Source organism: Anser anser, assembly GCF_964211835.1.
Source record: "Anser anser genome assembly, chromosome: 1".
NCBI classification, from domain to species: domain Eukaryota; kingdom Metazoa; phylum Chordata; class Aves; order Anseriformes; family Anatidae; genus Anser; species Anser anser.
Genome location: NC_139720.1, coordinates 15,756,737 through 15,783,761, shown reverse-complemented (window position 1 = coordinate 15,783,761; position 27,025 = coordinate 15,756,737). Strand labels below are relative to the sequence as shown.

General features: G+C 44.0%; 1 protein-coding gene across 1 annotated transcript in view; it reads left to right on the top strand.

The window, feature by feature from the left end:
* Positions 1-27,025, top strand: part of LAMB4 (laminin subunit beta 4) — a 58,740-nt gene that overhangs the window by 20,814 nt on the left and 10,901 nt on the right. Inside the window, exons 8-29 of the mRNA XM_083825524.1 lie at positions 26-214; positions 725-788; positions 1,335-1,549; positions 3,243-3,363; positions 4,662-4,850; positions 5,871-6,050; positions 6,732-6,841; positions 7,832-7,911; positions 8,982-9,132; positions 9,929-10,060; positions 11,093-11,278; positions 12,529-12,650; positions 13,132-13,252; positions 14,204-14,381; positions 15,536-15,679; positions 15,933-16,164; positions 17,747-17,904; positions 19,792-20,016; positions 21,028-21,248; positions 22,460-22,556; positions 23,428-23,803; positions 24,178-24,338. Of these exons, the coding sequence (XP_083681650.1) occupies positions 26-214; positions 725-788; positions 1,335-1,549; positions 3,243-3,363; positions 4,662-4,850; positions 5,871-6,050; positions 6,732-6,841; positions 7,832-7,911; positions 8,982-9,132; positions 9,929-10,060; positions 11,093-11,278; positions 12,529-12,650; positions 13,132-13,252; positions 14,204-14,381; positions 15,536-15,679; positions 15,933-16,164; positions 17,747-17,904; positions 19,792-20,016; positions 21,028-21,248; positions 22,460-22,556; positions 23,428-23,803; positions 24,178-24,338 (3,652 nt within the window). The remainder of the gene's footprint in view (positions 1-25; positions 215-724; positions 789-1,334; positions 1,550-3,242; positions 3,364-4,661; positions 4,851-5,870; positions 6,051-6,731; positions 6,842-7,831; positions 7,912-8,981; positions 9,133-9,928; positions 10,061-11,092; positions 11,279-12,528; positions 12,651-13,131; positions 13,253-14,203; positions 14,382-15,535; positions 15,680-15,932; positions 16,165-17,746; positions 17,905-19,791; positions 20,017-21,027; positions 21,249-22,459; positions 22,557-23,427; positions 23,804-24,177; positions 24,339-27,025) is intronic.

Sequence of the window (27,025 nt, the reverse complement as noted above, 5' to 3'; positions counted from 1 at the left end):
CTTGAAATAATGTGGTTTTTTGCAGACATTTCGGCCTGCAGCAATGCTGGTTGAACGCTCCACCGACTTTGGACAGACCTGGAAAGCATTTAGATATTTTGCACAAGACTGCGCAGCTTCTTTTCCCAACATCTCTTCTGGTCCAGCAAAGGGTGTGGGGGACATCATTTGTGATTCAAGATATTCAGACATCGAGCCCTCCACTGAAGGCGAGGTATTGCTAAGAGTCTGTGTTTGAGATCATACGTGGCCAGTTTTCTGGAACTGATGGACTCACTTTTGTACCCATCAGATCCACTTATGCAAGCCCTGGGACATGAAGTGCTATTGATTTTACTGAAGTAGGAGGGAAAGAAAACCACAGTGTTTTACTCTAATTTTCACATCCAAATGAACTCATAAAACAACTTGTGCAAAGCCTTCTAGTGCTTTTTGCTCATTTCCAAATTAATGTGAAAGTCCTTCCTCATAAGAGTTCTTCAGCCTCTGTGGCTGAAGGGCACACACCTAATCCTGACACGTCAATCTGCCAAAAAGGCTTTTTGCCTCGCAAAGCCAGGGTGAAAGAGTGAGAGTGCGTGCTGAACCAGGGCCACCAACTGGTTTTAAGTTCTATGGTATCTGTAAAGTGCAATCAGTATCTAATGGGTCTTGGGTAACAGACTTTATGTCCAAAAAGAATAGCTTCCATGACTTATAGAGCTGTTTTTAATTTGTTTTGCAGGTTGTCTTAAAAGCTTTGGATCCCAGCTTTGAAATAGAAAACCCATACGTGCCATATATCCAAGGTAAGAACAGTGCAGGTTTTCTCTGAAGATACTTTGCTGGTGTTGCTTGTTTTGTACACTGAGAGGGGTCAAAAGCTCAGCTGGTGTAAATCAGTGATATTGAAAATTAATCCCTAAAGATCATAGGGAGACATCTGTATTAAAAAATAAAATGGGCTGGTCTTGTTCCTTAGCCCAGCAGGCAAACAGACCAGCCCTGCACAGATCCATGCAGCTATGCTATGTTTCCCTCAGGGACCAGGTGGCCTAATCCTCACTGCCTTTTGGGAGCAGCCCCGGAGCTGTGCATGGGCCCAGGAGGCATTGGATGGGGAGACACAGCTTGGCCAGGCCAGGGCTGTGCCAGGGAAGGTGTGAATGCTATGCAGCTGTGTGCCAGGAGTGTGTCCGTGCCCCGACACTGTGTGGGTTACTGGTCATGGCCAATATAATTTTACCTGTTTCTTCAATATGGGGGAATTACTGGATGTTCGATGCAAGCTGAAGATTTGACCCTCTTCATTTTCAAGTGAACTTGAGCTCTTGACTTCTTTTCTTTCCCTCCAGAGCTCATTACGATGACAAACCTAAGGATCAATTTCACTAAACTCCATACCCTCGGGGATGCTCTGCTTGGAAGAAGGCACCGTGACCCCCTCGAGAAGTACTACTACGCTGTCTACGAGGTGGTTGTGCGGGGCAGCTGCTTTTGCAATGGGCACGCCAGCCACTGTGATCCTGTGCAGAATCTGCGGGGTGATGCCTTCCATCAGCCCGGGATGGTATGTCATTAACACTATCTCCTACAAGGGCAGTCCCTACCTGGTATGCTGGGGGAAGGAAGGGATGAAAGGAGGGAGGGAGAGGAAGGAAGGTCCCTGATGACCTTTGGATTGACCATTTGCAGCTCCAGTGCACAGCTCCTTCCTCTAGAGCTCTGGGCCAGATAGCTCAGAAGTTTCTTTGTTGGCACCGGTACGGTGTTTCAAAAGCAACCGGGTCGTGACATGTTGATAATAGCAGCAAAATACCAGAGCTGTAATGGTGCAAGTATAACACAGTAAGTAGCCCGCGCTGTGTGAGGACTTGACTGGCCGCTCGCTGGGCGCATTCCATGCTCCAGCTGGGCTCGGGGGCTCTGCGGCAGGGAAGGAGATGCTGGCACAAAGAATGGCTGATAATGCAAAGCTAACCCATGAAAAATGGATTATTAAAAAAATGAGGAACATTATTGCAAATTCTTTCTGTGAACAAGAGTGTTTTGTTTCTTTTCGTCTTTTTTTTTCTTTTTTTTTCTTTTTTTTTTTTTCCCTGGAAAATATGTATTTCAGAATAGAGACGTGTAGGGAGAGAGATACAGAAATAAAAAAGTTGAAGTCTCCATTGGTATCACTAGAAATCTTTTTTTTTTTTCTTCAGTGTTGCTCAGGAGCTTTAAAACTGGTTAAATTTTCCAGGTATTCTCCAGAACTTTTACTCAAATAAATGAGCATTTTGTCAGCTGAGGGAGCCAAAGAGCTTTGAATTTCCCTGATCTTGCCGGTGTTCCTCAAGCAGATTATTACTGACTGGATTTGCAAATAAGCCTTTTAACATAGCATAAGCAGCTCAAGAGGGGCTATATCCCTTCTTATGAATGCAGATATAATTCCTGGAATGATAAAACTTGATTTAGGAGTCCTTGCTGGAGATTAGTGGTCATTTTGTAGCATTAAGACTTGCAGAATCTATTACTTAGGGTAGGCAACAGAGCCATCAGGAACAGATTACTCCAGCAGACATAGAGAAAACATCATTTTGATCCACATCTGTTTCACTTGGGAGAGGAAAAGATGCTTTTATATTTCACTTCAAATTCCACAAATCTGAATAGAGTCATTCTTCTCTTCTCTTCTCTTCTCTTCTCTTCTCTTCTCTTCTCTTCTCTTCTCTTCTCTTCTCTTCTCTTCTCTTCTCTTCTCTTCTCTTCTCTTCTCTTCTCTTCTCTTCTCTTCTCTTCTCTTCTCTTCTCTTCTCTTCTCTTCTCTTCTCTTCTCTTCTCTTCTCTTCTCTTCTCTTCTCTCCTCTCCTCTCCTCTCCTCTCCTCTCCTCTCCTCTCCTCTCCTCTCCTCTCCTCTCCTCTCCTCTCCTCTCCTCTCCTCTCCTCTCCTCTCCTCTCCTCTCCTCTCCTCTCCTCTCCTCTCCTCTCCTCTCCTCTCCTCTCCTCTCCTCTCCTCTCCTCTCCTCTCCTCTCCTCTCCTCTCCTCTCCTCTCCTCTCCTCTCCTCTCCTCTCCTCTCCTCTCCTCTCCTCTCCTCTCCTCTCCTCTCCTCTCCTCTCCTCTCCTCTCCTCTCCTCTCCTCTCCTCTCCTCTCCTCTCCTCTCCTCTCCTCTCCTCTCCTCTCCTCTCCTCTCCTCTCCTCTCCTCTCCTCTCCTCTCTTCCTTTCTCTTCTCCTTTCTTGTCACCTTATCTCATCTGTTCTCACCATATTGCAGGTCCATGGGAGATGTATCTGCCACCATAACACTGAAGGCCTGTCCTGTGAAAGATGTAAAGACTTCTACAATGATGCTCCCTGGAGGCCAGCTGAAGGGGCACAAGATAATGCTTGCAAACGTAACTCAAACATGTCACATATCATTTTCCTTTTTAATTTCTGGGAGGGTGGTGAGGGGAGGGTATGCAGCACGGTCCCAGCACAATGCATTATGTGGTGGTTTCTGGGGTGGAACCTTTTCCATGCCTCATCTAGAAAAACAGATGGGTTCATGCATCCGTTGGTGTTGTGTAGCCCTGCAAGAAGGAGAACTGTTTTACATTCTTATTTTTCATAAAAAGAAAAAAAAAAGTCAATAATGCAAAAAAGACCATTCATTGCCTAGCATAAGGTCTTTCTTGCAAATAAAAGAAGTATTTAGACAAGACTGAATTATTTATTTTTTTTTCACAATGGTGAATAATGTAGAACATGCAAGAATAATACATGAGGATCTGTAGCAAACATTCAGCTAGATCTTTCTTTGATGGAGTGGTGTTCCCCACTCCATATCAGGCACAGACCCCTGCATGGGTGCTTCTCAAAGTGTAGGGCCCAGTTCTGACTTGTTTAAGGCTCCAGCTACCCTACAGAGAAGGACGCGATGGAGGAGGTTACCTTACCTCACTGTCTCTCCTACCTTACCCTCCCCAGGATGCCTGCGGGGTGTTTTATGGGAGGATGCTGCCTCCTCCTTGGGGCAGCTGCTGCTCCCTGAAGGGGGTAAATGGCAGGCCGAGGGCTCGTCTCCCTGAGGCAGGATCAGAAGCATCCAGAATTTCCCACAGTGTCTGGCAGCTGGTATGTCAGCCTGAAATGGTGTCTCTCATGTAATGAGGTGCTGGAGCCTGCTGTCATGTTCCTCCTGGCAGCTCGTTTGACTTGGTTTATACTTTAAGACATGAACGTATGCCCAAGACAAGACTCTGAAATGACTCAGAACTACCTCCTGTGCAGACTGCTAACTTCTGCAGCCAAGAGATTTAGCTTTCTTCACCTTTGGTCTTGCTCCCCTTTCACTCCAACTTTTTTCCACAGTCTCATGTTTCCTTTTTATTTTTTTTTATTTCAACTAGTCCCCAATCTTAGCATCATTATATTCCTACCAAATAGGTATAAATCAAATCAACCTTGTTGATGGCAGCAAAACAAATTTGCAATAGAAGCATCATTATTTGCAGAACCTGGACTCTGTGATTTCTGGAAAATCTTGGCTTGACCCCACTGTAAAGCACAAGGCCTGGGATGCTGTGGTCTGTCTGGGACACTGAAATCATGTGAATGACAAGTAACCCAGTGTTAAAGGTAGACAGCAACGGTGGCAAGGCTGCAGCAGGAACCGTGGTGCTAAATATCTCCTGTTTGTTTTTGTTTGCAGGCTGTAACTGCAATGGCCATTCTGTCAGATGCCACTTTGACATGGACGTGTACCAGGCCAGCGGTGGGGTCAGCGGCGGGGTCTGCGAGGACTGCCAGGACAACACCACAGGGCAACACTGCGACCAGTGCAAGCTTTTCTTTTACCAGGACCCACGCAAAGTCATCTCAGACCCTCACGTGTGTCTCCGTAAGCTTCCCTTTTTTAGCTTCTATTTGCTTCTGTTGCATCCCCATACCTGAATGCTAATGTGGTTGTAAAAATGTCGCCAAGCCTATAACATCCAAACTACCGTACAAAATAGCTGCATGACTCCGTTCTTGAAAGAGCGTTATACAAGGAGCTGTATATTCCATCATTGCCAAGATGAGATTTGAAGTCCAGCAGGGGCATCATCTTTCCTGAACAACATCAGTATAAATATCACTACAATAGTGCTGTTGCTTCTGTGATAGTAAGGGATTACAGAAGAGGTGTGAAATGGTGGAAAGAGGAGCATCTTTTACTAGGTCATATATAGAAAAAACAAGCTTTCAGGTATGCAAACCCTTCTTTTGAAAGGTGAGCTAAATTTAGTATTAGCATAGGATGGGAAAGATTTTTTGAATATAATTTAATTTTAGTAATTGATTGGTGTGGAAAATCCTTAAGGAGCTAAGGGGAGGTTACAAAGGGAAGTGCTGCGGTAGATTTTAACACTGCTGTGAGAAACAGCAAGTGCCAAAGCAGAAAATGGAACGCATCATGAAGGCAGCGTCCCCTGCTGATCCCATCCTTTCTAGCAAATAGTTCGGCCATGGCCAGCTCAGACCAGCTCTGGGGAGGTGGCTCCTGTGTGGTACCCCCTGTAACCTTACAGCTTTCACAAGAACATCCTTGAAAGCACAGGGCCTGCTCCTCCCCACGTGCTCTGGACAGGGTATGGAGCGGGTGAGTGACACCTATTTCTACCTAAAGCAAAGGGTAAATTTCTACCAAAGTGAAGACTGCAACTTTCCTCCAGAGAAAAAGTAGATCTTTGAAACCCTCTTGAAATATTTCTTAGTTGTGGCTGTTCGTTAACTGTGAAGCATCCAACACAGCAGGCATGGGTGAAAGTCTCTAGTCTTTACAAGAACACCGAATTTTTGACAACCTGCACTTCTATAATTGCATTTTCATGCCTATATCTAAATATGCCTTTTTATGCCTCTTTGACCCTGCCTGCAGCTTGCAGCTGTGACCCAGAAGGCACGCTGCACAACGGCATGTGCGAAAGCCGCACGGATCCTGCTCTGGGGACGGTGGCGGGTCGGTGCCCGTGCAAGGAGAACGTGGAGGGCGACCGCTGCAACCGCTGCAGGGCGAACCACTATGGGCTGAGCGGCAGTGACCCCCTGGGCTGCCAGCGTATGTAGAGCACTGCTTTTGTTCTTCTTCCCAAAGCATTTTAAAGAGATGAAGGTAATTGAATGTACAGACGCACTTGCTAACACACAGATACTATCCTCATTACAAATACTCAGTTGCCTACTGTAATTTTAGGTCAAGGACATGTCCCTGGTACAGCATGTGAGAAAAGCAAGGGTTATCAGGACAGAAAATATATGAAATCACTTGCAGAACACATAGTATTTTATAATAGATCAGGCTGTTGTTAATAGAAAGATCATTAAATTTTCTTTTTAATTGGGAAGGGAGGTTAAAACACATGAAAACTATTTTTGTACAAAAATCAGCACAAGAGTCATTCCTCTGAGCAAGGGTTGCTGGCAAACATATCTTACCCCTACTCAGGCATGCTGTGGGTTTGCAAGCCCATTATGCCCAGCACATGGTCCTCAGGCACATGGAAGGACTGTGCAGTGCAGATCAGCATGCCGGAACACATGGCAAAACACCACATCAAGCTGCTGCTGGCGCTCCCTGTTCCCCCTGAGGGTCCCCACCGAGGAAGCTGCAGGGTGTCAGGACATGTCCACCCAGAGGATGGTGACTGCCTGCCATGCTGCTGCCACATCTAAAGCCAATACCAGGCCTGCTGCGGTCACCGGAGCCAGCAGAGCTAACCACACATTTCTCTCCCTGCAGCCTGCAATTGTGATGCCTTTGGTACTTTGCCTTTCTCCATCTGCAACCCTGCCACCGGCGAGTGCCTCTGCCAGCAGTTCGCCACAGGCCGACACTGTGAGAAATGCGTTGTATGTACCCAAACAGTTTCTGTTAATATTTCATGCTGGCTCTCCTTGCATGTGGTTGTAGAAGTCTCCTCTCCCATCCCCTGCCTTCCAGTGGGCCCTGGGGTGGCATTTCATCAAAGGAGAAAATGGTATCTGTTCTGTGCATGAGACGTCATTTCTTGTGCAGTGACAGTATTTAGGGAATATGAAGACCATCTGGTTTTACCAAGGGAGTGCCTCCACCCTGGCATGGGACAGCTTGGGGGTTTGCCCTTGGTGATGTCTCCATTGTTTTTACTCTGTGTTCGTGGACTGGGATCATGCCCGCAGATGAGGAAAGCAGCAGGAGCTGAGTCCCTGAAAGTGTCCTTCATTCAAAGCCTGAAACTGTCCTTAGATTGATTCAAAGCCTTTCCTTAACAGACTCTGGATGGGAAAAAGTGTCCTCTGTGCAGTAGGCTGTGAACTACTGCTACCCTGACCTGCAGGGGAGGATGGGGAAGCTGTGGATTTAGCTGCTCTCAAAATATTTGTAGTGAGTATCCTCACAAAAAAAATAGGATCTCATAGTCTTTTTTTTTTGTATAAGGGAACAGTCATTGCCAAAAAAAGTAAACAATTAGATTTACTTGAAATTAATTTTACAGCGATACACTTCCATTTTGCGTGGACACATTTGGTTCTTCTCTTTTACCTCATGCAAATGTTTGTGCAGTCAAACTGGACTAGGAGCAACACTGAGAAAGGAAAGGAAATGCAACGTCAAGTCCTCAGACCATCTCTGCTGTTTCCAGAACAACTTGCCTGCACAAATGCATAAATATCTGGCCCTTCTTGCAGCGTCTGAGCACCATGCAATCTGGTAGAAGGAGCAATCTCACATGGCCAAGCACAGGAAGGCATCTCAGGAATGGTCCAGGCTTCGGTCATCCAAGCAAATAAATTATGTTGATGTAAATAATTGCCATTAAATATATATGTATATATATATTTCATTTTCTTTTATCTAAGGTAGAATACTGGGGTCTCGGCAAGAGCTTGTATGGCTGTTCTCCATGTGACTGTGACATTGGCGGATCCCAGAATAACTTGTGAGTTAATGTTCTTCATCAAGATTTGTCCTATTTTTAATTTTTACAAAATCTTGGGCTAGACTTTCTTATTAGGTTAATAGAGTCTCAGTGCAAGTGGGAAAACAGACTGTTGACATAATTTCATCACATATGAACAGTATAAAGTCATGGTGGGATTGTGGAGATTTGGTTGTGATTTTAAGTGGGATTTACCTTTTACCTTCAAAGCCAGCTTTGGATCAGCTAGAATAAAGACTAGTTTAATATAAAATACAAACTGTATAGTTTGAGAGAAACAGAGGCCCTAACTTCAGTAGAAATTATTAGTTATGGGTGACATTTTTAACTTAGCTTCCTACACATTCTTCAAAGCTTCAAAAGTTAGAAATGTATACATATATATTTTTATTTTTTTTCCTAAAGCATTGGCTCATATTCAAAATATATCAGTTTAGAGGCCAGCTTTGTTTCAGTTGGGCTGCTCCAGTCTGTCAGGCAAGGTTCTTAACTGTTAGACTTCAGACACATCCTTCTCAGACATCCTTCAGACATCCTTCTCAGTCTTCAGACACAGAAGCACATACTCCAGTATCATGCATAGTCAGCAGCTCCTCAGCATGTATGGCATGTACTTGTCAGTAAGTTAATCAAAGCTAGTAATCATTTAACGCGTTAAGTAAGAGTGCAAGTATATGAAAACTACCATATCACTCAAACCAAAGGTCCTTCTGACCTCATGTCGTGTTTCTAAAAATGTGTGAGAGGTGCTTACGAAAGGATACTGTAATAGATATAGAAACAGAAATGAGAAATGGATACAGGAATAGATGGGAACAGATGCTCAGGAAAGAAAAGGATCTGTGCTCCTGGTTATAGGCTGGATGGAGAAAGACAAGGCATGTCACGTCTCCTAAGTGAGGAAAAAAGCACTAAATACGTACAGCATTGGAAAGAGGAAACAATGAGGGTTGTTGGTGGAAATCCTCTTCCACAATGGAAGTGGATTAAGTAATTCACAATGGAAGAAATGAAACAGAGCTAAAGCAAGGGTGGAGCTGAGCAGCTCTCTTTACCAACTCTTGCCCCAGGTGCTCACCAGAGGACGGTCAGTGCCAGTGCCTTCCCAACATCGTGAGTCGCCAGTGTAACGAGCCAGCCCCAGGCTACTTCTTTTTGCCCCTGGATTATTACATTTATGAAGCTGAGCATGCAACGTCCCTTTCTGGCTCTGCACCCTTGGTATGTACCTGGACTTTTGGGTGTCATATGGAGAACGCGTCCATATGGTGGTTGATACTAAGCAAGTCCCTTGACCATCCTCAGGACATTCTTGTCTTCCGTGTCTCCCATAACTGTGGCTGTTACCCAGGGACAGTCACTACAAATTAATCAAATTAATTTGATTATTTAAGTTAGAGGAAAATGATTGAGTTGCCAACAGCTTGAGGAGAAGCTGTCACTAATTGTGATATTTCTGGAAAGCTCTAACAGGGGAGGAAACAAATCCCTCTCTGCGTCATTGGACTCATTACTGCTGCCCTGTATAAAGGTACTGATGGTAGCTCTAAAGAATTTGGCATTAATTCCACAACATTTTTAGAATTATTTTTTTCTCCTCAAAATTAGGGTAGCTGTTCCCCATGCAAAGTACAAGTCTCGCCTTACTGGAATGTGTCCCTTCCGCTGCATACATTTTTAATAATGTTTTTTAATCTGATGTGTTGTCCAGAAGCTATGGAGAAGGAATAATAATAAAAATGTTTATTTTCAGGTCACATCCACAAATATTTAGCTATAATCACAGCCAGTAATCATCCTACAGTCCAATAATTAAATGGAAAACAGATGTCTGGGACGAAGCTAATTTTAAGAGTGAGGGAAAAAGGTTTCCAGCAGTTGCTGGGCTGTGTTTCAGGGTTTCACCCAGCAGAGAACAGAACTTATTTTAAAATTGGGTTTTCCATTTAGTTGCTTACCAACCCTTCACAACTGTTGAGACAGTGATACCTCCTCTCTCTTTACTTCTACCTCATAGGTTAAACCAACCGCTCTTCCAAGGTGTGACATCTACTTCCAGAAGCAAGGATATGAGTTCACGATTGAAAATGGAAAGATTGTGTTAAACAGGAGCAAAAAACGAAGTGTAAGAAAAGCTGGACTTGGGCAGGTAAATAGGTGCTTTGTTATTTAAGGAAAGATTACAACAAATAGTAAATTTAATCTTGCAACAGGGAGAGAAAACGTCTGAGCATGTGGAATTCACAGTCCTAAGCATCAGAATCCTGACACAAGTGAAATCATTTTTTTTATACAGTTTAGCTGTATTTTTTATAATTCCCACAGACAGGCTTGTTTTGCTATGTTCAGTGCCACTGTAGGCTCAGGTTCAATGAATTGTTTAGAAGGGAAGAGCCTCAAGAAAGGTAAAATCCCCAGCACCACCGCCTTTTTATTTTGTTTTGTTTGCAAGACCTCTACAACATTTAAGTGTACCTAGATGTTAACATGGTACCTTCTGTATTTAAATGCTCCATCACTGCAAGTCAGCTTAGTCATTTTAAGTATTGATATTTATTCATTCAGCTTATAATGAAAAGTCCAGTCATGTACAAAATCAAGTTTAATCTGTTTAAGGTTTGCAGTATGAATGCCTGGAGGTGCCGAATATACAGAGATGGATGGATTAATCTGGTCCTTCTCATTGCTCTTGTAGCAAAGCTATAGGAAGCTTTTCTCTATCTGTGACCCTAAACATCCTACATGTGGGAGAGTTCTTAGCATGCAGATCATAGAATCATAGAATCATTGAGGTTGGAAAAACCCTCCAAGATCACCTGGTCCAACCATCATCCTACCATCAATGTCACCCACTAAACCCTATCCCTAAGCACCACGTCCAACCTCTCCTTGAACACCCCCAGGGACGGTGACTCCACCACCTCCCTGGGCAACCCGTCCCAGTGCCTGACTGCTCTTTCTGAGAAGAAATGTCTCCTCATTTCCAACCTGAACCTCCCCTGGTGCAACTTGAGGCCATTCCCTCTTGTCCTATCGCTAGTTCAAGAGTGTGTTCAGAAAATGAGGCTGACCAGTAGCTGAAATAAATAAATAATATGGCAAAAAGCAACTCCTTTCCTTTTTTTTCTGAGTTTGCCTGTTTGTAACTTGCATTGTTGAAAATGTCAACGTGTCTTTGCAGGATGCCATTCAGCTAGGACAGGGCTCAGCTGTGGCAGTGGTTTTCAGGCAGCCCAGCGCTGGCCGGTCTGTCACGTGGACAGGAGCTGGCTTTGCCCGTGTCCTCAGTGGAGCTGGGCTGAGATTTGCCATCAACAATATTCCCTTCACTATGGACTTTGATATCTCGATCCGTTATGAGCCTGAGGTATTTGTGATGACTTGTGTGTCTTGTGATGTGATAGATGCAGGGTCTATTTTGCCAATAATAGGCAACTCCTCCTGCTCTTTATTTTTTTAAAATGAAAATTGTTTGCCTGCTCATCCTGAACAGCAGAGAAACGTGCACTATACTTATTCCCTTATCTCCTTGCACTCATATTTAAAAAAGAAAAAAAAAAAGTGTTTTCTAAGTATCAGACAAATTTTCATCTTCTGGAGCTCCTCATTTGCTACCCTTGCTTGTACTGCACTTTTGTTCATGGGTCAGACACCTGCAAAATGCCAGCTCTTTCTGGATGGGCATCTTATATTTCTATCTGAGATTTTCTGGGCAGGACAATGTGCACAGGCAGGAGTGAGCTGATCTGTGCATACACAGAAGGTATCTATCCAGGACCTTTGTAGGCGTCCAGCTTCCCAGTTGCTCCAGCTGGGCTCTGAGATGTGTGAAAACTGTTGGATATTAACCAAAATCATAGAATCATAGAATCATTAAGGTTGGAAAAGACCTTCAAGATCATCTGTTCTTATTTTGTATCTGGACAAAATTTCTCAGTGATGAAGATATGTCTAGGGAAATCCATTAACCCGAATCTGGTTAAATCCAAGTCCATAGCCATGTGTTCAAAGACATATGCAAGTGTTTTATCCATACCAGTTATTCATACATGCTTTGTTCCTTCCCTTCCCAGCTCCCTGGGACTATCCCACCACTCAAGATACTTCTTCTGTCTATTGTATTCTGCTCTTTTCCTGTCATTCTGAGGCAAACAAAACTCCCATTGACTTAAAACATGAGAATAATTTCACAGTGGGCTGGTTTGACGTTGCTTTTTCCTTCTAAGGACTGGATGAAACAGCTGAATTTGAAAGACTTGTGTAACAAAATCATTTATGTTTGTTATTCCTTATTAGATGTGAGGGGAGGCACACAGCGAAGGCTATCTGTGGGACAACACTGTGCTGAGAAAGGAAACAACTCCAATGGCTTTAACAGAGCTGTTTCCATTTGCACCAGCTGAGGTCCCATTTCCGCTACTGCTATTCAATTAGCCATTGCAAATACAATGCATTTTTCACCAATAACCTTATTTTTAATCCTATAAAGAACAAAGAGAAAACCTGCTTTGTCACTGCTATTTGCAACCACTCAGTTGGCTTTCACAAACCGTGACAGGGAGAAAGAGGGTTTTTCAGGTATGAAAAATGATCGTAATTCTTGTCTTTTGTTTATAGACCTTAGAAGACTGGCTAGCAAGCGTCGCCGTTCAGCCCACTGGTGCTTTGTCAAGTCAACGCTGCAGAACCCAAGGCTTTTCACAGGAGCCACATGTGTTGGCTCTCCCAGCTGCGAAGAGGTCCAGCTATTCCTGTCCTTTCGCTGTAGATTTCCTGTGTACAAATCCTTTGCTGAACCACTGCAGCACATTAAATCTGTGGGAAAGCGGGGATATTGGAAACACATGTGTGGCCTTTCCTGTTGCTGCCGTACCACAGCAGCAGGCGGACCGAAGGAGGGCAGGAAGAAGCAGATGCTTCAGCCTGGCAATGGCTCGCCAGAGCTGGGAGAGCAGCCTTAGGTCCTGCTGGGGCTAATTCCTTTGGCAGAGATCCAGCTGAAGCTATTTCCATACAGGAAGGAAATACTGACCTAAAGACACTGCCGTAGCCTATTCTCAAAACCAGGTTTTCAGATTGCACCTATGTAAAGAACAGAGAGGAGCCAGGAGGGCAGGGAGAGCTCACAGCATCCCAGCAACGTGCCCCATCCTGCTCTGGTGAGGGACCAAGCATATAACTATGCTCTGTCCATAACTGTGCTTTGTTTCTGCTAAACAGGGTCGCTCTCCTGCAAACTCCAGTCTGCCTGGAGCCAGGAACAGAGTATTCTGTGGACGTGTATTTCTCTCAGCCCTCTGCCTCTGGCCCAAAGGCTAAATCGTTCATCTTGATTGACTCTGTAAGTAACGCTGTCACAATTCCCTCTAGACTGGATTTATACCACTTTGAAATTTGTTTGTTTTTCACATAGACTCATCCAAATATTTATAAATCATTTGTGGTGCATTTTATCAGAAATCCAGGGAAGCTTACTTCAACTTACCTCCATTGGCACTGTCTTTCTGTGCTTATATATGGAAAGACAGGATTGCATCATTTACAATTTTTATGGAGCAATACCATAATAGCTCACCAAATCATACATGTATGTTAATAGCCAGAGTGTGTACCTCTAGAGGTTGCTCATTTATTATGAGCACATTCCACATATGCTGACAGAGTGGTGTGGTTAGGGACACACATTTTTCAATTCTTCATTCACCTATTTTTTTGAAAATCTATATAACTGAACCTAATTAAAAAATCATGGGGATTTCGAGATGGGTCTTGTCACTGGAGAAGTAAAATTAGTTCTGTGATATCCTGGGAATTATGTCCAGACATTTCCCATGTTTCCACCAAGGCAGAAACTGGGTATTAGTTTTGGGTCTTTCTCTTGAGAAAAGTATTTAAAAATTCATTCCTCTAATTACTTCTGTAGAACTGGAGCTGACAAAGGCTGGCCATACTTGGACATGGAGCCTCCAGATTATTTTTTCCCTATCTCAGTAACACAAGTAAAAATTTTGGCCTGCTTTTGGAGTCGTAAACATGGTACCTCTTAGCAGCAAAAACAGTTCTGAGCATATATCTGAGGTCTTATTATAATCCGACTTTTTTGTACACAGTCTCTTTTATGTGAGGAACGCGGGGAATGTCTAGACCTTGAGAATAAATGTGAATTTAGATTTAGAAATCCGGTGCTCCAGGCCTCTGTCCTCACCATGCGCACCACAGTCAGGGAATGTGGGAAATTCTGTTTTTCACTATATCTAAGCAAAAATATTTTCTTTTCCTCTTAACGCCGCAGCTTGGACTTATTCCCAGAATCAGCTCTGTGGAAAACTTATGCAGTAAAAAGGATTTAGATGACTACCAAAAGTATCGCTGCATTGAAATTGCATCAGAAGTTGGACCTCACATCCTGCCCGAGGCATGCTCACGGCTGATCGCGAGCATGTCCGCCCGCATTCACCACGGTGCCGTCGGTAAGGGGCAACCCGCACAGACACCTGGTTTGGTCAGTTGATGTTTTTTCCTTGAGTTTGTTGGGCATGTTGACTGGAGAGCTTTCAGTCCATGGTGGTGTAGGTAAGTGAAGCTGATCGGTTTTGGCATGCTGGACACATCCCATGGAACCCTGAGCATGCTGCAAACATCTCTGGGTGGCATGGCTCTTGACCAGCCATGGATCTTGAGCCCATCGCATGTTGAGCTTGGTGGAGCAGCAAGATGGAGCAGTGCTTGTGTGTTTTCTGAAGAGCATTGCAACCAGAAGCAGTTTCACCAGCTGCCCAGAGCAGCAACTTGGCTAGTTTTTGGCTGCCAGAAAATGACGGAGGAGTTTTTAAGCCCTCTCTACAGATCCTGCAAGACATCTGGATGGCCTGGTAGAGCTCCAGGCCTGATGGCACACAAGCCGATGTGCTGAAACAAGTTCTCCAAGAAAACATCAGTGGTGTCCCAGCGAGAGTACAGTGGCAGGTGGGGTTTGAAGCCCCTGGCAGTATCCTGGCCCCATTGCAGAAATAACTTCTCTGTTGTTGGGCCCACAGTGAGGGACCTTCTCTGTACTTCCAGCATCAGGAGTTGTCTTTCTGGACACCTTTGGTGGTCATCTCCCTGTGGAGATGACTTTGATCCTTGCCAAGACCTGGCAGCATCTCTTTAGTTCGTGCTGTCTTTAGAAGAACAGATGCCTCACTCACAGATCATGCGATGTGGCCATGGCCACACAGCTGCAATCTTCCCCTCAATTAAATTTGGGCTGCACTGATTCTGTGTAAACATTCCAGTACGGCTCCCCATAGTGATGGGATTCTCACTTTGGCTTTCTAGCACTGGCATCTGAGCATCGTGGACAAACATCCTCTGTGAGTTAGCAGACCACCTTTGTTCAGTAGGACAGTCCAAGTTGCTCACAAAGGAGCAGACAATGCACAGGCACAGGCTAAGCACTGCTTGCAGACCACATCCAGTGCTGCAGCTAGCGCATCACTGTTGGTGGTTAGTGAATCCCTGATGAGAGGTCATCAAGCTCTTCCCTTCCTGTTCCTAAGTGCAAAACTGCAAGATTATGAGAACAGTCACACCCCTTTGTTTTTTTAACCGCGCCTGGTTTGATTTTCTTTCCCACTGGCAGCATGCAAGTGCAATCCCCAAGGGTCGCTGAACGCCAGCTGCAGCAGACTCGGGGGGCAGTGTCACTGCAAAGCCAACGTCGTGGGACGCTGCTGCGACACCTGCGCTGCAGGCAGCTACGGCTTTGGCTTCCACGGCTGCTACCGTGAGTACTTGGCAGCCAGTCCAGCACCAGTACCAGCACCAGTACCAGCACCAGTAACAGTATGGTGCTCTTCATGGACACCCCAACCTTGTAGGGCTTTGAAGCCACTAATATGCATGATGCGATAAAAAATTATTTCCACATATAACAAATTTGCCATCCCCATTGCTTGTCCTGTCTCTGAGCAGTGTCAGTGATGGGTGTGTTGGTGGGGACATGCTGACGATGCAGCTTCTCTCTCGGTGTTTTCCAGCATGCGAGTGCCACCCGCAAGGCTCGGTGAGCTCGCTGTGCGACCAGGTGACGGGGCAGTGCGCCTGCCGCCAGGACGTCGATGGTCAGCGCTGCAGCCGGTGCCTGCCTGGGTATTTTGGGTTTCCCCACTGCCGCCCGTGCCCGTGTAATGGCTACGCAGAGCTCTGCGACGCGGTGACCGGCGAGTGCCTGAACTGCAGCAGGTTTACGGCTGGAAGCCACTGTGAAAGGTAAGGTGATGGGCAGCACTGCACTGCTCACCCCAAAAACAGCTGTCTGAGATATGTGCTTTGCTGGGGACCCACCTACATCCCATCAATGCTTCAGAGACCTTAACTGGAAACATAGCTAAAAACAGGATTGAACTGGACCTCAATGCTGAATGACAGGTGCCCGTTTGTTGGGTAAATGTGAGCGGGAAGGCGGATCCTCTGGGATGGACCGGGGCACAGCCATCTGCAAGCAGCATTCGAGACATGGGTGCCCAGGTGCTATGTGCTCAGAGACCTGTGCAAAGTGCTGCACCTGTGATACAAGATTTCCTGCCAGCTTCTAAATTGCCAAGAGGCTAAACTAGAGCTGAATACTCATTTTAATACCTGCGATTATCTCTGAGGAGCTTAAATAAACATGCCCTCTTTGCTGGCTCATATCATTTCCATATGACCAGCAAATGACTTCACCCACGTGGTTCCATCTCTGCTCAAAACAGTGCTCATGTTTTTCATTTATATCCTTGCAGAATTATCAGCAGATTCAGCAAGGACATCAGAATTAAATTTATTGGCTGGTTAGTTTGGTTCGGCTGGATTGTACCTCTTCATTCCATTTTAAGAGGATTTCCCCATGAAGCCTGTTGAGCTTCTCTACCAATGCGTTTGGACAATGCGACCTTTCGCTATTGTGGCTGTAGATGTCAAATAGATTAAAAATGGGAGACTGAAACACTTGTTGCCCTGCGCCTCCACGGGAGTTCCATTACCCAGGGCGAGGATAATTGGAAAGCCAAGACTTTTAAACTGGCTTGTATAAATATACAGAATTGTGTTCCCATTTGCCATAGTAAAGCAGATTAAAGACCGAGGATGCTTCAGAAGCTGCTCCATTGCCTGCTTGTACGGGTAATGCCACAGCTGCCACCACCTTGAAGCAGCCATCACCCCAGGTTTGCAGAATGTTTCAGACAGAGCATTTCTACATAAATGTCACGCCCTGAAATATGCAATATTCTCTAAGTACTCTGAATGAATATTTGCTCTTTCACCCATGCTGGGACTTTCTAATATCATGCCAATCATTCTTTGTGTGTATATATGGCAAAATACATGTGAGAGAGGAATACACATAGTAAGAGCTGGATATGCAGATTTTTTCTGTGAGTTTACAGAATCACAGAATGATTGATTCTGTAACCTAAATGATAGTATGTATATGACATATCACATATCACACGCAGAAATTCTGCATATCCAGCTCTTACTACGTGTATTCCTCTTTCACATGTATTTTGTCATATATACACACAGAGAGTTAAAATTATTTCAGAGTAGGTGAAAGTTTTCAGGAATATTCCTTGAAAAGAAAATGTGTTTTTTATTTTTGTTTGTTTTTCTCCAGATCTTGGGAATGCAGCTCTGGTTTTACATTTTAGAGCATGTTTGAAGCTGCATACATCTGCACCAACTAATGGGGATAGCATTACAGTGGCCTGGAATCCTAAATTAATTATAGATATATATAAATTGATTCACATGCCAGGACTGAAAGGAGCATTTGACAATTCCTGCTGCTTTGTGTTGACTCTTTTGACAGGTGCATGGATGGCTATTACGGAAACCCCCTGAACAGAGAACCCTGCCGCCCATGCATGTGCCCAGGGGCACCTACGAGCAAGAGGTTTTTCGCACATTCCTGTTACCAGGACTCCCGGACTGCACAATTAGTCTGCAACTGTCTCGAGGGATATTCAGGTAACAAGCAAAATAAAGACTGGTTTTGATTATATTAAAACTGATGTAAAACAAAAATTATGATCCTCTGCACATCCTCTGTTCAGAAATGACAAGTGAAATAATGATAAAATAGATAAGAAAAGTTAATGCCCAAATTTACTCAACTTGAGTGGGAATATCCCAACTGAGAAAAGTGGGATTTGTGCAGTTAGTATTCAAAAAAGGCATTCATCTATTCGTATTCAGTGAAGTCATTAATTAATCTAATGTCACTCTCTGGAAACGTCCCCCTTTCCAGGGGTACCTGGTGGAGGGAACTCCAGTTGCTCATCACCTCTGAGAAGCAAGCATTGGAAACCCAAATCAGAAAGATCAGGGCACCAAAAAGGAAATGTTTCACTGTTTGAAAGGTCACTGCAGAAAGGGCTATTCCCAGCTATCTCAGATGCGGGTATTTTTTGCAGCAAACTGATGTCTCACTTCCAGAGATCCCATTGACTTAACTTGAATTTCTGCAGGGAAAAGCTGAAGTTATTTCCCTTCCCCTGGGCATTACAAAGATTTCCAACAATGGAGCCAAAACTAAACCAATGCTGTCATATTTATTTAGGCCATGTTCCTGTATAAGTGAAGCGCAGTTTTGTCCAAGGAATCACTGTTAGGGCCAAAATGATCCCTGTTGATACTTACCCAGGGGATTGCTGTCCTCAGAAACAACTGATATCCTCAGTCCAGGACTTTCTTCCAATTGCTCCTTCCTGCCAAGGTTCTTGGTCGCCTCTGAGGCACCAGGCTCACTCTTCTGGAGACTGGGAAAGGCTCAGCTCCTTGGGACTGTGGTGAAAGAGAAAAGAGTCTTTGGCCAAGGATGAGCCAGTGGACAAGGTCCCAGTGACACTAGCCTGCCCAGAAAGGTTTTTGAGAGTGCAGAGTGGTAGCACCTTGATTGGGGGGTGGTGGGGAAGCTTTGGGATGGATGCAGACAGAACTACAATGCCAGAAAGCAAGGACAGAATGTCCCAGAGCTCCTCTGACCTCCTGGAGATCCTCTGTTAGAGAAAGGAAGGCAGGTCTGGTGGGCTCTGCATCTCTCCAGAATAGGGCACATCCCCCCTTCCCGTGACATTGGGGTGAAGGCACCAGGGAAAATCCTGCAAAATGGCCTAACTCCAACTACAGTTTTGTTCCCTACGACTTTCCAAGGAGGAGAAGTAGAGATGGAGGTGCTCAACTATTTTCCCTGCTGTAAAGCAGAATCAGGGGAGGTTCAGACTAGACATTAGGAAATCCTTCTTTACTGAGAGGGTGGTTAGACACTGGAACAGGCTTCCTGGAGAGGCAGTTGATGCTCCATGCCTGTCCATGTTTAACAGCCACTTGGATAATGCTCTTAATGATAGGTTTTAACTTTGGGTCAGCCACAAAGTAGTCTGACAGTTGGACTTGATTGTCTTTGTAAGTGCCTTCCAATTGAAACTATTCTGCTCTGCTCTGCTCTGCTTTGCTCTGCTCTGCTCTGCTCTGCTCTGCTCTATCCTATCCTATCCTATCCTATCCTATCCTATCCTATCCTATCCTATCCTATCCTATCCTATCCTATCCTATTTGAAAATACTTTGCTGGAAAAAGATGCTTGGAGGTGGTGTCTGAGGGGTATCCCTTTACTCATACTGAAAGGGCTTCCCTGGTAAAAGAGGCTTGGGGTGAGAGGGGTGTGTTTCCAACAGATTGCAGTACGGGAGATATAATTTTAAATGATCACAGGATTAAAAGGCACCAGTCTCAAACAGATGGGTATCTTCCATTCGAAATCTGAATTTGAACAGGCAGCCTTTTATTATTAAAAATTACATGACTCACTTGAATTCTCACCAGCCAGCACGTTTTTACCTTTCTCTCCAACAGGCCAGCAGTGTGATGCGTGTCCTAGCGGGTTCTACAAAAACCCAGGAAGCCCCATGGAGGACTGTGCACCATGCCCCTGCAACAACAACATTGACGTGACTGACCCGGAGTCCTGTAACAGAGTCACCGGGGAATGCATCAAGTGTTTGCACAACACCCACGGAGCACACTGCCAGTTCTGCAAACCCGGGTATTTTGGTTCAGCCCTTGCTCAGGACTGCCAAAGTAAGTGAACAACAGCACTGCAATTGCATATTATCAGCGAGAAAAGTTTTAAACAAATTAGGCTATAGGGAGAAGTTAGCCCCTAAGGGGATGATAAGACTAAAGCAGACAAATGGAGCAGTATATGAGGGTCCTGAATAAATCTCTACCCAGTGATACATATAGCTGCTAATATGGCATCTATTAAGTTCTATCCTTGTCATCCAAGTCTCCCTAAATCTTCTACTGAATATCACTCCTAGGAAATGATTATTTGTGAACTGAAATCAGTATTAGCTGTCAGAAAAATAAATGTGCATTCTTGCTATTCAGGAAGGAATCAAAATTAAAGAAATCAAAGATAATCAAAAGCAATGCTGAGTTAGCCAGATGACCTCTTGCTGAGCTCCCTGCCTTCCCAGTTGTTTTGATGATATGGCTAGAAATAGAGACTGCTCGGGCAATTTAATAGACCACATGAGGACACTGTCAATAACTCAGCATTTTGAGAGGAAAGGAAGGAGTGTAAGAACATGCAGGTCATAAGTTTCTTCCCAAAGTTTCTCGAAGACCATTTCACAAATGTGGCTGATTGAAGGTCTAATTTCAACAGGCCAGAAAAATATATCTATTTTCAAGTATCTCTTTTTCTGGGATTCTCTGAAATACAGTACAAACCAATTCCTCATTCATTCTTGGAAGATGTCACCCAGAAATGGTTTAGCAAGAACTTTTGGCTCCTCAAAAGGAAGTCCTCTTATGTTACTCAGCTTGCCATTAACTGGGGGTTCCCACACTGTACAGTGCCTACTGTAAATCAGTTTTGCCTTATCCAACATATTCAACATTTCATTATAATAAGATTCAAAATTCACTACACCTTCATTTTTGTGCCGGTATTAAAAGTAGTAAAAGCTCCCAGTAAGTTTGTTCAAAGCCACGTTTCAAGGCCAAGCTGTGCTTTATGTACAATTCTGATTGCTCATCTTCTGTATCAGCATCTGCTGTAGTAGTTGTCCTTTTTTTTTCCAGTCTGCACATGCAATCTCACAGGTGTCCTCCCTGCCACGTGCCCAGGGAGGGACGCAGCCTGCCTGTGTGACCCGGCCACTGGCGCTTGCCCCTGCCTGCCCAATGTGGTGGGCACCACGTGCAACCAGTGTGCACCTGGCTACTGGGACCTGGCTAGCAGAAAAGGATGTCAGCTCTGCGACTGTGAGCCAAAAAACACCCAAAGCAACCAGTGCGACCAGGCAAGGAAACTACTCTGCTCTCTGGGAACTGGGATGGTGGCATTTTGGCCTGGCATGCTTGGGACCTGCTCCTATAAGAATGTTTTTCTGTCTTGCACCCTGAAAACAATGAGTCTTTGAAATTTGCGGTTGTTACAACTAGGCTTGGAGTCAGTATATCAAATGTGCTGTTCTGATACTGTGACTTTGCTTGCAAGCAATTTCTCTTTGCTTGTGTGTTTCTTTGCAAAGTGGATTGCAGAAATTGAAGAGAAAATGATATATAGGAAAAAATGCCTCATACACATATGTACAGGGAAAGAGAAAGTCCAGGCTTGGGCCCAAGAGACTTGCATGTGTTTTTTTAAGTGTTTCCTTTCATAAAGTAGAAGCTGCTGCCATTACATTAATCATGCATCATCAATCAGACTGCTAGAGTATCTTTTCTCACCTTTAATTCCTGTGCACTTTCTAGAGCAAGAACGTAGAAAAAATAAAACAATGCTTCAGAATAGAGAGCTAAAATTGTGGTCCCATGGAGACAACTAAAATTTTGCTCTTGACTACATAGCACCAGGACCTTATGCCAAGATCTTGCTGATATGCTTTCACATTTTCCCTTCAATATGCTTTCTGTTTGTTCTGGTTTATTTAGCGGATTTATTATTTTTCCCAGGAAATGTAGCTCTTAACGTGACAGAACTACACTACTACTGCTTTTCTGAGTTATACCAGTTATCAGAGCTGTAATTCCCTGCAGTTTAATTTTGCTGCTGAATTCCAAAATAAATTTTCTAGGGCAATGTGCATAGTATACCCTGGAGGTTTTCTGTTACAGCTAATATATCATGTAGTTAAAAGTTGAAATGTTAAGCTTTGTTCAAGCAAAAATAAGACATTAATCTGTTTTGCAAAAGGAAAAAAAAATCCTCTTTCAGATAATAGTCAGAGGATGAGTTCTCAAAGATCGTCTGTAGACTGGACCATACAAAACCTTTCATATCAGTAAAGAAAAGCCAGCTCTCCATGCCCATTTTGTTTTCACAGCCTTCAGGAGGAAGATGGGAAAAGTGGCTTATCATGTATAAACCATGTTGTTTAAAGAACATATGGAAGCTGTGTCACTGCAGTCCCCATGCAGCTGTATGACAGAGCAAGAAAGAAACCCAGCAAATAATGTCTGTCCAGTCATTCTGTGTGGGCAGCTGTTTAATCCTGACCTGTCTTTACAGCTTACAGGCCAGTGTCCATGTAAGCTTGGCTATGGTGGAAGACGTTGTGATGAATGTGAGGAAAATTACTTTGGCAATCCCCAGATGCATTGCATTTGTAAGTATTACTAAGTGGGGACAACCAGACTAGAAACTGCTGCAAAAGGAATGCTTGGCCCTTATGTTCACAGAGAAGACAGGACTTATACCTAGAGAAATGAACTTTAACACATTTGAGTGTACAAGATGGATAAAATTGTTTATATTATTTATCAGTACTTTTCCCTCTACAGTTATGATGTGAATATGGATGCAAGAGCTAAAGAAGAGATGTTAGACATGTAGTCCCTTTCACTCTAACGTGAACACTGGTTTCACCCTCTGCTATTTAGAAATGGTCTACACTAGCTGAAGGCTGCAGAAGTGGAGTGTAGTGCAGCTCTCAACAGACAGCTCCCCACCCCAGGGAGTACCAGGGTGAAGTTTCAGGAGGGATTTATCTCACCTGACTTCAGCTGTCCCAAAGCCAGGGACCTAGTCTGAGCTCCGGTGATCAGTGGTGCTGATTTCCTGGTTGTGCAGGCTGAAAAGTGTCTCCAAATAATATTTTATGTCCATTTTTTGTCGTTCAGATTGGATGTTAGGAAAAGGTTCTTTACTGAGAGGTGATCACAGAGACACAGTGCTAGAGGAGCAGAGCTGCACACAGTGGGGGAAAACTCCAACATGGTTCAAGGAGCAAGTAGCAGTAGAATCACATCAAGAAAAAGAAACCCCATGAGTGGTCTGCTCAGCAGGATAATGTTGATCCATTGTTCAACATTAATGTTGATCCATTGATCTCTGCAGACCCAGCCTAGCAGGCTCAAACAGCAGCAGAGAGAACCAGTTTCTGTTTGCACCGTTGAAGTGCATGATTGTGTCTCCTGTACACGTTACTCCTGCAGAGAAGGGACAACTGCATGTGACTTGCTGTCCCTTTCTTGCAGCATGTGCGTGTAACCTGGAGGGAACCAGCCAGCCCCAGTGTGACAAAGCCACCGGCGCGTGTAACTGCCGTGCTGGTGTCACGGGGTGGTTCTGCAACCAGTGTGGCCGTGGCTTCGAGAAAGACTTTCCCTCTTGCCGTCAGTGTCACCTGTGTTTCGATCAGTGGGACGCCGAAATTACTGCCCTCGCCCAGACTGTTCAAGGGATAATGAGGTTTGCTGCAAGTCTAGAGGATAAAGGAGGACAAATGCCCAGCTGTGACATGCGCTTCAAAACCTTTGAAGATGCCATTTCTGAAACTGAAAGAATTTTGAAGCATCCTGTTCTTTCACTGGAGGCACTCACAGGCATCAAGGATTTTCATGGCTACGTTCAGTAAGAATTGACTGCCCCATTAAAATCTCTTGGCTAAGAAAGCAATCTTCCCCCAGGCTTCACCAGCCTTACCTTTGCTTACCCTTACCTTCAAATCCTGTTTCTGATCAGCACACAGATGTTGGAGTGCTAATTCACTGTTTCCAATAGATCTGTGAACAAAATAATCTTCATATATTATATTTCCCCCCCCACAGGCATGTACTTAAATGTGGGAATTTTCCAGTTCCTAAAAGATTACCAAATAAGCCATTACAAGTAAATGTTTCTGCTCATTTAGAAATTTATCTCTTGTCATCTAAAATATTGTGCATCTCAGTTGCAGTTTAAGAACATTTCAGTCTGATTACTGACAACTGTCATTTCCCTTGTAGAGAAAAAGTTGCACAAATGGGTTCCCTTCCTAGAATGCTGTATGAGTTTCCTGACCTTAATGAGAACATTGAAGATATTAGGGAAGAAGCTGACCTTGTCTATGAACTTCTACAACAGAAAGTGCATCTGCATCACAGTTTTCATTACTTGAACCTCAAAGGTAAGTCAGCCAGTAATTAACTGGAATAAGTAAACATATTCCATGAAATTTCACAATGTTTTGAACCATTGAACCACACATTTCAAAGATCCCTAGATTTTAGTTCCATAGGTTGAGAAAAAATGGAAATGCTAAGAACATCATCATACTAATTTCCAAACTCTCTTTTGTTGTAAAATGCCGTGATTTCTAGCATCATAAATTTCAAATGCATGCACCAGGGTCATGTCAGTCAAAAATCCCATGAGTCCTGATGTTTACATCAGGATTTAAAGGCCACCCAGTTTTACATTATAGACTCACAAATCATACAGTAGAAGAGCAAAGGATTTTTTTTCCCTGCTTCTGACTCCTATTGCTCTTAGCAATAGTTAAAAAATGTACGGCAATAGTTTGTTTAATTAAAGCAGAGAGTCATAGTGCAACTTCTCAGTGTTCCCATGGGAAAATGCATTACTTTATGTGGTAAGGAACTCGCTCTCCATCATCAAAAAATGTGAAATCAGAACTGAGTTGTTTGACATTTTTAAAATAATTACACCATCTCTGCTTGAGCTAAGTATAGTCCCATCAGCTGCTAATGGCAGTAATAACAGTGTCACGGGCTGAATTCTGGAGAAAGATGGGAATGTATCAGTCAGGGATCTTGAGCAGATACTAGATCATCCACAGCAGCAGATTTTCAGCAGTGTACACTCTACCAAATGACCAAAGAGATGGCTGCCAAGATACGAACCCCCAGAAGACATGGTAAGCACCACAGAAGACACCAGCTACAGGCATTGCACTGCCACTTTGAGTTCCTCTGTATTTTGTTCGAACGAGAAGAAGATTGGACTAAAAAAGATCGAATAAAATGAAGGGAAAGTCAATGGAATGTAAAGCCAAGGGAAAGCAAGAGAAAAAAGAGGGATTAATTAAGATTTAGGGCTCCCTGCACTGTTATGCTTGGCAGTGCCCCCAGGACTGTCTCCTCCGCTCGGATCCTGCACGAGAGGTCAGCACAGCTCTCCCATGCACTGAGTCCCAGTTTGATCAGGTCTTGTGCTGACTCTGAGAAAGGCAGGAAGGCAAAGAGACAATAAATCCCAGTGAGATCAGTGGATGCACAGCTGAAGCATCCGTGGTGCTCTCTGGTCATGTTCCAATTCCGCTTCATCTTTCGGCCTCCAGAGGCAGATAAACAGCCCTATAAAAAGCACACGGGGGTGTGGGGAGGGGAAGACCTTGAATATAAGTTGAATTGCTGGTCAGAACCACAAATATTCATTGGTCCTGATACCAAACATCTAGCAGCACAGAAATTACTTTTCCCTCAAGACAACCGTCTTCCCTGATGTCTGGGAGAAAGCCTGGTTCCCTCTTCCTTTCTTCATTCCAGGACCAGCAGCAAATCCTAGCTATGGCTCTGCTCTTGTATGCCCTCTACCTCATCTGGGGCGCATTTGACACTTGTGCTCTAGACACACATGGGGAATGGGCTCCTACCTACCTCCTACCTACCTCTCCTTGTAGAGGATCAAGTGAAACGAGTTCAGGACTCTTCCTGAGCTCCTCATGGGCATATACTCAGCTGCCTGACCTGGAAATGTCAATATCTAATGATGAATTAAAATCCCTGGAAAAAACAAAACACACATGTCCTTAAAAGAAGGCTTGCAGCTTATGAAATCTCATTAAATTACCTCCTCCAGCCTTGGCCCCTGGCTTTGCAGCCACTGTGGTGTGGTAGTGTGGTGCCTAGGCTGTAAATCAAGCTATGTTTAACATAAAGGAACTTGGAAACTCTACAGCTCCATCACAAACCAAGCATGAAAAATATATTTGGGCCATTTAATGAAGAGCTGAACCACTGTAAAATATTCCTGCAATGGAAATGTTGCATAGAAAACAGCCGCATGCTTAGATATGGAGTCACAGCAGCCCCTTGCCAGGTATTTTATATTAGTATCTAACTTGAAACTGTACGTTGTTTCCAAGAGTTACGAGATAAAACAAACAGCCCCAGTTCCACATGGTAATTAAACATTGGTCAGCTTCAGCCAAAGCAAGGCCAAGAGCTTTAGTGCCTGGTAGAAAGCAGTCAGGACTTGATGAGATTCTTCTTATTGACTTCAACCAGTAACTGAGCCATTATCAGTACAGAGGGATGCTAGTCAATGACCTCTAATGCTTTTTCGCTGCTGACACATCAGTTCTGGCTCATTGCACATACTTCTGCCTGGGGATGTGCAGAAAACTTTGGGTTCCCTGGAGATCCGGGAAGCCTTGACAGCAGCAGCTTTGAATTGTGAGTTTCACAAAAGGCCTGAGTCCTTTCTTTAGGCTAAAAAAAAAATTAAAATAAAATAAAAATGAATATTCTCCATGCCGTTTGAGTCTCTACTAGAGAAAAAGGTTACACTAAGTAAACAGGAAAATGTTTGTTGCTTGGCCTACAGGCTTATCATGGAAATGCATTTTTTTTTAGCACATCAACCCTGCAACTGAATTTTTCCAGAGCCAAAGAAAACTCATAAATTCCCATTTGTAATCTACATTTTGGGCTTAGTTAAGCTGACTGTTTAACTTTTGGGTACTATGCTGACCAAGGAGAGGACAAATGCTTTCCTGTGTCACAGTCCCAGACCTGGTCATTTCATAGGTTTCACAACTAGCAGGAACAGTTTTCAGCCTAAACTTTGATT